General features: G+C 43.1%; 1 protein-coding gene across 1 annotated transcript; it reads right to left on the bottom strand.

The window, feature by feature from the left end:
* Window positions 2,782–6,441, bottom strand: LOC8077187 (VQ motif-containing protein 22). Its single transcript, XM_021458338.1, has one exon. It carries the CDS (start codon window positions 6,354–6,356, stop codon window positions 5,613–5,615), a length of 744 nt encoding a protein of 247 aa, XP_021314013.1. The 5' UTR covers window positions 6,357–6,441; the 3' UTR covers window positions 2,782–5,612.

Here is a 13,573-nt window from a genome sequence, read left to right as displayed (position 1 = left end):
TGTTTAATTATAGAGTAATTAGGCTCAAAAGATTCATCTCGCGATTTACAGATGAACTGTGCAAATAGTTTTTGTTTTCATGTATATTTAATGCTCCATACATGTGCCGCAAGATTCGATGTGATGGGAAATCTTGAAAATTTTTGCGAACTAAACAAGGCCGAAATCAAACTGCTGCGCCTACGCTGGTTATGGTTAATACTTTGTCTGTCTCTAAAAACATTAATTTTTAGAGCTATCTTAAGTTAATTTTTTTAAAATTTTAACAGAATTTCTAGAAAAAAAATAGTAAAATTTATAATACCAAATTAGTACTATTATTATAAAATATATTTTTTAAAAATACTCATTTTATATTATATATATTGATGTTTTTTTATAAAGTTAATCAAATTTTAAAAAAATTGACTGATACAAATTTTAGAAATTAAAAATTTTGGGGACAGAGAGAGTAAAAAACAATAGAGTAGATTTGTTTATATATTTATAAATACTCACGGCGCTAATCACTCAGCGGAGTAGCTACCCTGTCCCGCCCGCGTGTGAAAGCTTTGACCTCCTCGTTGATGGATCACACAGCCGTCACAGGACAGGACAGGAGATAATAATAACCAAGAACTAAAAGGACGTCATCGTCATCTGATCACATCATCAGCACGACACCGTCGGAAGAAAGAAAAAAAGAAAAAGGAAGAAACGCTAAATTAAGTTAAAAGGGCCCAGCGACCTGATCATCCCTAAACTCTGCATCGCATGCGTAATCCAGATTACAAAGGCTTGTTCAAGCCTTCAACATATTAAGAACATCTCCAAAAGTTTGTCAAAATTAACTTGGCAAATCTTATGATTTGGCAACTCCCTAAAATATATGGCAAATGAAATAATATAGGCTCTCCAATAGTTTGCTATTTGGACTTTGTAAAATTAAAAAAAATAGGCCCCCAAGATGATCGGATCCAACTGTTTTCAACCTTGACTATTTGCCTGCAGCGACACAATACTACTACTTCGATGTCTTCAAAATAAATACGTACATATGTTGATCCAGAACTATGTATATGAATAACTCTAGAGATCGACTACCAAGATCGAGTACAAACAGACCTGAGGACGAACCTGATCACCAAGCAGCGGTCGTCGGAATCCATGAGGGTGACGCGAGTGCGTCGGATCTGCTGATTGCCTGGGCACCGGTGGGTCTGCTGTGCGTCCGCGCGTCAAGGAGCAGGAGCTGCGGCGTGATTTGTCGAGATGAATAGATGCCGCGTGAAGTAGACGAAGAGATGGATACGCGAGGAATCTGTCGAGACCTAGAACAGTCCACCAGGGGTCACGAGGAACTTTCATAGCCTGCGCGGGAAAGGCTCACAGCGGCGCGCGACACGCGATGCGCAGGCGATACGCGCGCGCAAATATGCGCGTGCGGAGGCCATCGATGCCAACTTCCTAAAAATGCCAACCTCATTTGCCAATCCATTGGAGACTAGAATTTCTTGTTTTGCCAAATTATAAGGATGCCAACCTTATTTAGCAAACTATTGGAGATGCTCTAATACTAATAATCTGGATATGTGTGTGTGTCCATATATATATATATATATATATATATATATATATATAAGTGCTATTCTACACCTTAGGTGTAGAATACTATTCTACACCCGGTGTAGAATACTATTCTACACCAAAGTGTTATATTGAACAAATTTCAGTATTGTTCAGTACGCGTGTTTCAGTATTATTAGTATTTCGCGGTCCTGGATGTATGACTGCATGATACAGAACGTTGTTCAGTATTGCTCAGTATTTTTTCTGCTTAGTTTTGACTTGCGGTCTAGGGTGTAGAATAGCGCTGTATATATATAACCCTAGAGAGAGAGACTGAGAGAGAGAGAGAGAGAGAGGGAGGGGGGTTTGGTAGGGGCAGCGCGACAGTTATGACTCTGAGTTTGGCGTCGGTGTGGATCATCGCCGCTGGCCCGCCCGCACGTGGGGCCCGTCAAGTCTCTTCACCTCGGTCACTTTTTTTTTCATCAAAGAGTCAATTTTTAGAGTTATCTTAAGTTAATTTTTAAAAATTTTGATCAAATTTTTGGGAAAAAGCTAAGATTTATGTTATCAAATTACTATCATTAGATTCATCATAGAATATATTTTCATATGATGTGTATTTTATGTCATAAATATTGTTACTTTTTTTTATAAAGTTAGTCAAATTTAAAAAAGTTTGACTGACACGGATTTTAGAAATTGATTCTTTCTTGGACGGGGGATAAATAAAAAGAGGTTCCATTAAGGAAGAGCACGCCTCTACTAGCATTGATGATGCAGGCGGAGTGTGCTCGCTGTTGACTCGAGCGCTCTGGTGTGTTTAATCATATGGATAGCTTGTTAATTAAACTTATAATGTGTTCTCGTTTCTCGGCCAAATTACATACACAGCTTGTTAAACTTATAGGGCGTGGGGGGCTATATAAAACCATTTTTGGCCCGTTTAGTTACATGTAAGGGGACTGGAGTCTGACTTGGACTGGCCAAGCATATAGAGATAGCCAGGCCCAAGGGAACGACTGAATCGTCCACTTTTGTAGAGCCAAGGCCTAGCCACCATGCTCGAGCTCTTCTCACCGCCCGCGACAGGGACATGACACCTCGCCGTTCCTCGTCCTCCTCACCGACTGGTGCTCCTCCTCATCCTTCCCCACAGGTGGTCCTCCCCCTCGCGCGGTGCTCCTCCTCCTTCCCTAGCGGTGCTCCTTCTCTCCCCCGTCGGCGTTCCTCTTCTTATGTTGGTGCTCCTCTCCTGACGCGAAGTAGGATGACTGGTCTCGTTGCTGGTCTCAGGCCACCCCTGACATGAAGTAGGACAACCACACACCTTCACTCGTTCGTCATGCTCGTCGTGCCTCCATTTGCTGCTGCTTCGGCGAGGTTCCAGGAGCTCGCACATCTAGAGGTCGAGTTGTCGAGGAGCTTGTGAATGGAACTCGGTCGCACCGCTCAGCTACAATGTCGTGGCTTGGATGCGCGGCAAACTCCTCTGGACCACTCAGCAGCATCAACCTCGCCCATGGTTGCCAGCCGGTCCCCCCTGCTTGTGGCTCCGCTCCACATCGACGAGCATGCAAACTAGGTGTTCGACGAAATGTCTGAGAGGGAGTAGTCTTACCAAAATGGAGAAGAAGTAATTGTATGCAATGTAAACCAAACAAACCAACATAGATGATGTTACAACCACATAAATACACATTGGTTTGCTGGACGAGGCTTGGGTTGCATAGGCTTCGATCCTAGCCAGGCTAGAAGTAAGCCATGGAACCAAATACACCTATATTGATTTTCATGAGTATTTATTCTAGTCCTAATACTTGCAAAAAATTATACTTGATTAGACTTATTCTAAGTTCCTATTCTTCTTGTGATACTAAGAATCGTAGACTCAGCTCTCTCAACCCATATTACTTCACCATATCGGTCCAAACCCCCTCCCTTCTCACTCATCTCTTCATGCCGATGTGGCTTGCACTGCGGTTCATACCTGTTGGGTTTTGCAATTGAAGCCTTCATAAAATCAACACAATGAATTAAATCAAACAAAACCCAAACATTCAAACATGTGGAAAAATATTTGGTTTGGGTGGTCCATCGCCTTCTATGTCAGCTCCATCATCCTCCTCCAACTACGGTTTGATCGCACACATGACCAAAGGCGATGCAGCCTCCGTCGTAGCCTTAGCGAAGAACTACTTGAGCTCATGCCATGGCAAGGATTAGGGGAAAGCTCCATCACCCTCCTCCAACTACAGTTCAATCGCACGCATGACCAAAGGCGATGCAGCCTCCGCTGCAGCCTTAGCAAAGAACTACTTGAGCTCAATGCCATGGCAAGGATTAGGGGAAGAGGAAGGCACGAGTGCACATAATAGAGGGAGAGACAGAGCTGATGAAGAGAAGGGAATGGCACATATGGCTATAAATATGAGAACAACAAAAATTACAAGGACATGACACAAAAAGACATATGACCTAGACCCAACAAATGATGAGAACGGTTGGTAAATTCCCACTAAAACCATCGGGATGGTATAATAAATATTGGGATGAGACTCACTACAAGTTTAAGGAGCCGAGTGTGCAATCTGCATGTATTAGGACCGGGATGAGACTCATTACAAGTTTAGTGAACTGAGAATGCAATTTGCAAATATTGGGATGAGAACTTGCCAACTTGGAACAAGTTCAATAAACACCGATGAAATTTAAGTTTTCAAATGTTTAATTGGAAATGACTGAAGGGTTTGACTCCACCTTTCCTGAACCAAACACTAGCCTAGTTTATTTTAATAATAAATAAAACAGGCACACAATCTAAATTTAAACATCAAACTTGTATAAAAACACTCTAATTTGTAGCATTACTTCAACAATATTTTTCAACAAAGAACAATATTTTCATTTCACGATATTTTTAGTTATCAATATGAGCATAAGCTAAATTTCAATGAAACAATTGAAAGACGTAAGCTTAATTTGTCATGCAAAATGTGATATCATAAAACTCATATTTGAAAAACACGGTCTTATGGCTACGATTATCGGCAGAAACATTGTTATAGTACAACAGAGAGTATATTGCTCTAAACTAAATACAGTAACGAGTCAAAACCACGTCTTTGATGAAACGGAAGAAGCAGTAATACATTGCTTGTCAGAGATATATGTGCTGGTGTGTTGACGAGGTCAATGGAGAAGAAGCATTGCGTCGTACAGTCTACTATCCGATGCACATGTAGAGAATCTCAAGAGTCACGGTGTTTTTTCTTTTCACTAATCACAAACTGTGAGAATATCATATAATATAGTGCCCAACGTGTGAAGAATGCAAGAGATATCAAGAATCATACAATTGGAGCCCGATCAATCCATGCATAGCGTAATCATAATAACATTGTAAAAGACAAGCATATATGATATGCCACACTCATTTGATCAACGTGCGAGTAATTAGCGGCGGGACTTAATAATTAATAATATAATATAATTAATCAGCAGTACAAGTAGAGGGAGAGAGAAGCGCTCTTGGACTTTGCTTCCGAAGCAAGGCAATCTAGAAAGATTCCTCGCTATCAGCTGCACTACACACACCGAAAGCGCACGCGCGCCAACCAGACGAAGGCCGACGACGGCCCCAAATTAAACTTCTGCATCGTTTTTTATCCCAAAAAAAAATATTTACATCATCGTCCCTTGTTTTCATTTCACATCTACTACCTAGCTTAACTCCTTCTAGCTAGTTAAAGAAGCAAGCTAATACTACCACTACTAATTACTTACTGCTTAACTGCTTAAGCTAGTAGTACTAATAAACCTTAATTAGCTAGCCTTGTGCAAGGCCAGCAAAAACATAACAAAATAATTAATGCTTTAACTGCTTAAGTAGCAGCAACAAGAACACGCGCATCATCGTCGTCGTCATCATCAGCTCGTGATCGACGAGCAAATAACACCATGGCCTTCTTGGTTCTATCTCTGAACTCTGATCATAAAGTGACAGCTTATTAATTACCTTGATTGTGTGGTGGTGATGGCTGAGGGATCGACGGATCGATCGATCAGCCGAAGTTGTAGCCATTGCCGTTGTTAGTGGAGGTCGGGCGACCAGCGGTGGGCATCGTGGTCTGCGCCGCCTGCATCATGCTCTGCAGCAGCAGCCGGTCCTCCGCCGAGGACGACTCGAACCCGCCGTGCAAGAACGACGGCGCCATGCCGTCCCCGCCGCCGCCGTGCATCATGCCGTAGCCGACGTCACCGCCGTACTGCTGGTGCTGCGGCCTGAAGAGCTGGTTCTGCAGCGACGTCGCCGTGGGCCGGTGCTGCGCGTGCGCCGCCGCCGCCGCCAGCTGGTGGTCGAACGACATGACGGCCGACGTCGGCGACGGGCGCACCAGCTGCGGGCCGTAATCGGCGGCGCCTCCTCCGCCCCCGCCGAAGCTGATCACGGGCCCGCCGCCGGGGCCGGCGGGGCCGTAGGGCCCCGACGGGATGCCGGTGAACTGCTGCACCATGGCGCGGAAGTTGGAGGTGTCCGTGTTGAGCAGCGTGACGGGCGCGCGGCGGGACGCGCGGGACCGCCGCCGCGCGGGCTTCCCCACGCGCCCGCCCTCCACCCTCCCGACCCCGGGCTGCTGCGCGCGGGTCGGGCTACCGCCACCGGACCCGCCGGACGTCGGGCTCGACACCGACCCGCCTGCCGCTACCGCTGCCGTCACGACCGTCGCCTCCGTCGTCGCCGGCGCGCCGCCGCCGCTCATGTAGACCCCGCCCCAGGGAGACATGTTCGCACCAGTGTCACCCATGCCAAGCTCGCTCGCTAGCTACCTATATCTAGCTATCTACTGTGCCCGTCGGCGTCGTCGGCGTACGCCGGCCGGTAGAGGAGTGGGAGAGTTCTTGGGCCGGACGGGGAGGCCAGGTACTTATAGCTGCCCCCCCGGCGACGAGTCAAACGGGGCGCTTGGGATGGTCGCCGCGCCGTCGGATGCGCGATGCACGGCGGAGGACGGCGCGCCACGTCGCCTTCTGGAAGGTGGGATGGCTCGTGCAGGTTTCCACGAAGCGTCCGTCCGGGACGGGGGTGGAGCCGCGGGGCCCGCTCGTGGGACCGGTCGCTGGGCTGGGCCCCACCCGAGCGCGGTGCGGGGATGGCGCTCGCCGTGATTTCGTTGTCGTCGCAGTTCTTCTTTTTTTACCGCTTTCCACTCCTCCCGTCGGCATGTGGTCGGGGGTATTTGACTGAGATTGGTAAAATTTAACAGGTGCGATAGTATTTTTGTTTTATTTGAAAATTATTGTTTAATTATAAACTAATTATATTTAAAAGATTCGTATTTTAAATTACTCTAGTTTCTCTATATTTATTACTTTATATATGTATTTAAATATTTGATATAACGAACGGTAAAGTTTATAGGAGGAAACGAAACACCCACTTAATTTTGCGGGTGACGTTCGGTGCTGGTGCATCACTGCTGCCGATTTCGTGCGGGGGCCGTGTCGGGCTCGTCGCGGCGGACGACGAGGGGAGGACCCTTCTGCCACACCGTGCGACCATTCACCGTTCAGCCGATCATATCATGCGATTGAGTGACTGGCTGATATTATTACTGATAATGCTTTGTTATAAGAAAAAATAATAATATTTTATGAGTTATAAGTGTGAAGGAACCAGGTGTCAATTTGATCAGCCGCACGAGCTCGTGAGCGAGTCCATCTTTTTTCTAAATTTCTACGTATGTACGTGCAACTGTTCCAATTCAACTTCACTCACTGTCGATTCATTTTTGACAGGAGCCGAGGCCACGCGCGGACGACGCACGAGCGTGCGTGCAGCGACAGGAGTTGCGTTCCCTCGGCTGCCTACGCTACGCTTTAGAGGACAAAATGCATGAGCCGGCCGGCCGGCCGCGCGGCAGCGACATTTCGACGGACACATGGGAAACTGACCCAAGGCAACGCCGAGGAAGCTTCCGGCGGCGGATGCGGATCGGATGGGGAGCGAGTCGGCATCTCGATCCATCTCCCGCCAAGAACTAACAAAAGGCCGGGGGCAGCCGACGACGGCGACGTGCATGGCCATGGCGAATAATGCTGACTGGATTCAGCAACAACGCTTTAATTGCATTGGGTTGTCTGTTTCTTCTTTAATTTGTTTTACCCAGCACGTGCCCCTTTGAATCAGAAACCCCTGGTGTTCTATCGGACACACTATGCGTTTACACCGCCGGCGCCGTCGTCGGTCAAGTTTACACTTTTTTTTTTTCATTATATTATTAATAACACCCATTGTTCCAAGACCAAATATTGTTTGCAGCCTGCTAGTCTATCTTAAGGGAAGTAGTAGCTACTATCTAAGGTTCTGTTTGGATCCAGCCAATCAAAATTTATAGCTAGCTAAAATTCTAAAGCTAAACTTTAGCTAACTAGAAGTTTTCTTAGCTAAACTTTAGCTGGGGTGTTTGGATCCTCCAACTAATAGGCTTAGCTAAACTTTAGTTGGATTTAGCTAGATTGAAGTAGTTAAACTTAGCTAAACTTTAGTTGGCCTTTTTAGCTAGACCCGTTTGAATCTCTATAGCAGCTAAATTTAGTCAACTAAAGATTAGTTGGTGAATCAAAACAGATATATGTATATACACCAGTCTAGCTACCACTAATAACTATAGCTCTAAATTTAATAAGCTTATTATTATTATCACAGCATATATATGTTCTAAAGTATATATACAACTATCTATACGTACCGTGTGCATATATATATATATATATATATATATATATATATATATATATATATATATATATATATATATATATATATATATATATATATATATATATATATATATATATATGTAAACGACCATGCTAGCTAGCATACTTTTCAAAAGAGAAGTTATAGCATTTATACGACATAAAACTAGGCCATCAGAGAAACACGTAGTTCCATAGAGATTGTTAACACACACAAAGTTAAGCAACGCAAAACCCCCAGTTACAAACGGTTGTGTGTGAGAAACGAACACATGCATACACTAGGTACTAGGTAGCCATCAGTTGAATTTCGCTGCTCCCTGGTTGCATTTGGTGGTTCCGGTCAGAGGATCTGCTCGGTCCTCCTCCAAAATGACAGCCTCTAAACTAAGCTAATAAGCTACAAGCTGACGGTCGCCATCTATCTGTACGTATCCATCAGCCAACTTTTTATTCATTTATTTGCTCGAGTTCGCACGGCTCTCCATCGATCTGACTAGTTTGGAGGTCAAATGGGACTGGACTGTCTGGTACATACTGGCTAGCTAGCTTCATTGCTTCAACGTGTTCGATCGTGACCACACCTAGGGCCTTGTTTAGTTCATCCGAAAACCAAAACGTTTTTAAGATTTTCCGTCACATCAAATCTTTCGACACATGCATGAAACATTAAATATAGACGAAAATAAAAACTAATTGCACAGTTTATCTGTAAATCACGAGACAAATCTTTTGATCCTAGTTAGTCCATAATTGGACAATATTTGCTACAAACAAACAAAAATGCTACAATAGCGAAATCCAAAATCTTTTCACATCTAAAGGATAGTAGGATCGATGACCACTACTATAACACCACCTCCTCCTGTACGTATCAAACGTGTTTATATTAGCTTGACCTGCCAACATAAAACCATCTCTCTTACCAATATAGTCGTCCTGCACATATGTGTGAGTCTGGCCACCACATGATTTTTGTATTTGTCTCTTCGAGATTTTGCCTCTGAAATCTGAATATATGATAATATCACAAAAGTATACATAAATTTCAGCGAGACAAGCTATAGCTAGCTGAATTAATCGACTGCAATTTCACACACGTTTCGCTTTTTTTTTTATTTCAGTTTTGAGCAAGGTGTAACTTTAATCGGGCGATCAGCGTTTTCAAATGGCTCCAGCCTCCAGCGTGCGCGGCGGGGCTCGGCAGTTTGCGGTGGGACCCAGCAGCAGATGCGGACAGGACTCTGACGTGTGAGCTGACGATATGGCACGAGTCAATGGGTTGACTGGATTGGATATTCTTTTCCTCCACACTTCGCCCTACATGCATGCTTCCCATTAATCAACATCCATCTGACCATCTCAACATCTTTTTTCCTATTGCATGCTTTGTTGATTAATCCAACACCCAAGGTGCTGAGTCTCCGGCCTATATATTCGATTAAATTAAGGCATGCTGATTCTATGTACTTAAACCATAATAATATAAAGTAGTTATAAACCCCATCAATGTGTCTTTTACTCCCTCTTTGCCCATTTTATAAAGCGTAGTCTATAATAGCAAGAACGATCTTCTAAATTATAGTATGAACACTCATTTTATTTTATATTATACTCCATTCGTCTAGAAATGATAGACATGTTTGATAGAGGAAAAGTTAAATTTTACAAAGTTTGGCCGATAATTAGTCAAATTATATGCAAATATAGGACACAAAAGTTGCATCCATAGATTTATGTTCAAATTGGCTCTAAGATGATATTGATTCTTTAGCAATTGCCTACATACTATAAGAGAATCTACAGGTCAAAATCTATTTTGTATGACTTTTCCTTATGATCAAATACACCTAGTATTATATATTATTATAAACTTATATAAGTTATAGCCATTGGATGATACATTTGAATACAAATCTAATAGTATCAATTTTGTATTATAATAGTGAAACATTATTTGCCAAATCATTGGTCAAAGACTATATAGTTTGACTCTTTACATGTGCAAACATCGACTATATAGAAACTGCAAAAATTGACTTCAAGAATTGTATAAAATTTATATGGGCTTGTTTGGTTTGGATCCTAGAAAATTTGTTTGCATCAATACGTCCAAATTTTGATGCATGTGGCTAACTGGCAAATTTTTCAAGACACCAATTAACCAAACAATCCCATCATATATGTATTCCTTGACCTAACCTGCATCACATGATTCGTCTTTAAATTTCGAAAGGTAACAAAGTTAACCATTACGCATGCATAACTGGAAATTTTGGTGACAAGTTTTTGACCTGAAAGGTACTGTGGCTTCTTCACATTTGGTCTGTTAAAATGGTGGTGCTTTCAGATACTGCATAAAGAACAGGTTTCATCTACCGTCACTCAGGCTGAGAAAATGACCTGCAAGTCTTTGGTAATAGAGTATTACCTGTCATGGTCACTATTTTACCACATGTGAGCTTATAGGATATATAATAATACAAAAGAAACACAGGATGAAGAAAGGATAGGGTTTGGTTAGGATTTGGTGTGGACCGGGCCCCACCAGGAAGTTGACCTTTCAACGTTTGGTTGGTGTGGAGAAGGAAGCAGGGAGCTGCTGCCCTATGGACTCTATGGGTTCTGTCTATCTAGAATCCTGTGTTTGGCGGTAGAGTAAAATTTGTCCCTAAGAATACATGTCCTTACAATGCGGATCACAGGATTTGCTGTGTGATTCGTGTTCAGTAGGAGAGAGAGAATTTTCGAGCAAATCGTGTGGTCCATATTGCGAAGGCATATGGCCTTAGGGACAAAGAAACTGTGTTCTTTGTTTGACGTCCTGTACAGCGCCCAAGATAAATTTTGTCGGGAAATAGGATGGTTGCAAAGGGTTTTCATTACATGATTATTGTTTGGCGAAACCGTGTATGCACGCATCTAGCTACAACTTATCTTCAGCTCAAACTTGGGTGTCGTTTGTTTGCCTCCATAGTAGATGATGCAAAAGTTACCTTGTTTCTTGAATGTGATCTATCTCTGCCGTGTCGTCTTACAGGACATTGTTTGCCACATTGAATCATTGCTTCACTCACAAGTTACAGTAATTTGGAATGATTCAACTCTACAGACGAGATAGCACCAAGTCACTCTTCAAATGTCTTCATGTTATACCTACTCTGCTACTCTAGCACTAGCAGTCATCTTGAACGGTACAATTAAATCAGTAAAGATTTTACTTTTGAGTCATTTTGATTCCCCCGCACAAGTCAATTGGTTTACCCCCTTTTTCTTGACAGGGGAAGTCAATTGGTTCACTAGGATTTTTCCCAGTGCTTTCGCCTTTCCCGCCCATGTCAATGGCAGCTTTCATTTCACCTCTGTCTCTGTGTGATGTCCCTACGTCACCTCCTCCTAAACCACTTACCATGTCCTTTTACAATTGCTAACACCACTTTTCATTTCAGTGTGCCCAAGCTTACAAGACATCTGGAAAATAAGAATCCTTCAGCCATGTACCCCCCCCCCCCTTTTTTTTTTGAGCAGCCATGTACAAGCTCAGACATTATTAAAAGTAACCTAAAATAACCCTATAAATTCACATTTAAGTTACTTATATCACGTAATGCTATGTGAAAAAATAACCCCAAAATACCTGCTCACTTTATTCTGCCACCGCTAATTGGATTGGATACTAGTGGCAAATTAGGCCTTGTTTAGTTCATTTTTTTTTGCAAAATAGACACTGTAGCGCTTTCGTTTGTATTTAACAAATATTGTCCAATCATAGATTAACTAGGTTTAAAAGATTCGTCTCGCAAATTACAGGTAAACTATGCAATTAGTTGTTTATTTTATCTATATTTAATGCTCTATGCATGTGCCGCAAAATTTGATGTGACTAAGACCTTGTTTAGATACACCCAAAAACCCAAAACTTTACAAGATTCCTCATCACATCAAATCTTGCGACACATGCATGAAACATTAAATATAAATAAAAAAGATAACTAATTGCACAGTTTACCTGTAAATCACGAGACGAATCTTTTAAACCTAGTTACTCTATAATTGGATAATGTTTGTTAAATAAAAACGAAAGTGCTACAGTGTCAAAATCTAAAAACTTTTTGATCTAAACAAGGCCTAAGAATATAAAAAATTTTGTAAATTTTTTTGGGAAACATGGCCTAGATAAACCGAAGGTTTACCATGTCTTGCTTGCTTGTTCCTAAAGTTTTGATTGAGCCAGTCCACCAGGTCCCATATCCCCACGAGCCCAACAAGAAAATGAGGGGAAATTCAAAGGAGCATATGCCGTTGAAAGTTCAAGTCGTTCTAGGGTGGCAGCCCCAACTTCAACGATTCCATCATATATACTGTGCATATATCATGATGGGTCCATAAGCTGATCTGATCCTCTTTATGGAAGTTTCTTGTCACAAAGTTCCAAGCTCCCCTAAATTAGGCAGTCGACTAGCAAACACCATGCGTAGATCGCCATGGTCAAACCTCTGAGCAAGGTCATAGGCAAGCAACCTGCCATTTAGCAGGAGCTTTGTCATTCAATTAAGCAGAAAAGTAACCCTTTTTTGAGATTTAGAGCTTGTTTGCTTCGTGACCTAGAAATCATGCCTAGGCCTGTTCGCTTGAGCTCAACGGTGTTTTTCTCTCACAATAAATCAACCAACAGTATTTTCTGACATGACTTAGATTTCAGCGCTTGAGACGTACTAGATCAACTTGCCTAGGCGAGGCCAGGTCACGATCCAAACAGTCACGAAGCCTTTGTGCTTGGCCTGGCCTGCAGACGACAACCAAATACGGGTGCTTGGCCTGGCCTGCAGACGACAACCAAATACGGTATCACTGTTTTTTACCGGAGCCAGTAAACACGACAGGCTGAAGGGCTTTCACTTTCATCCCAGATTTGAATAAACGGGCCCGGCCATCCATACCAAATACATACAGCTCGTGCGACAGCGAATTTGCTGACCGCAAAAGGTCGCAGGAACGTGCGGCTTTGGCTTGAAACCAAGGGCTACGAGCCGAGCAAAAAATTCCAGTTCAACCGCAGCGAATTTTCGCCGTCAAAGAAGCGCGCACGCACGCACACGTAGCGAGTAGTATGCCAGCACAATAATTATGGCACGTACGAATATACGACACCCGTGGAGAAGAAACAAAGTTCATGGTGAGCAGCCTGCTTACCCGTCGCTGTCTGCACTGTCAGATCGATCCAGCCGTGTTGTTCATTCCTGTGGGCTTCTTGTTCCCTGCG

The sequence above is a fragment of the Sorghum bicolor genome, chromosome 4, assembly GCF_000003195.3.
Source record: "Sorghum bicolor cultivar BTx623 chromosome 4, Sorghum_bicolor_NCBIv3, whole genome shotgun sequence".
NCBI lineage: Eukaryota > Viridiplantae > Streptophyta > Magnoliopsida > Poales > Poaceae > Sorghum > Sorghum bicolor.
Note: the sequence above shows the minus strand (reverse complement) of the source record. Positions and strands in the feature narration are given on the sequence as shown.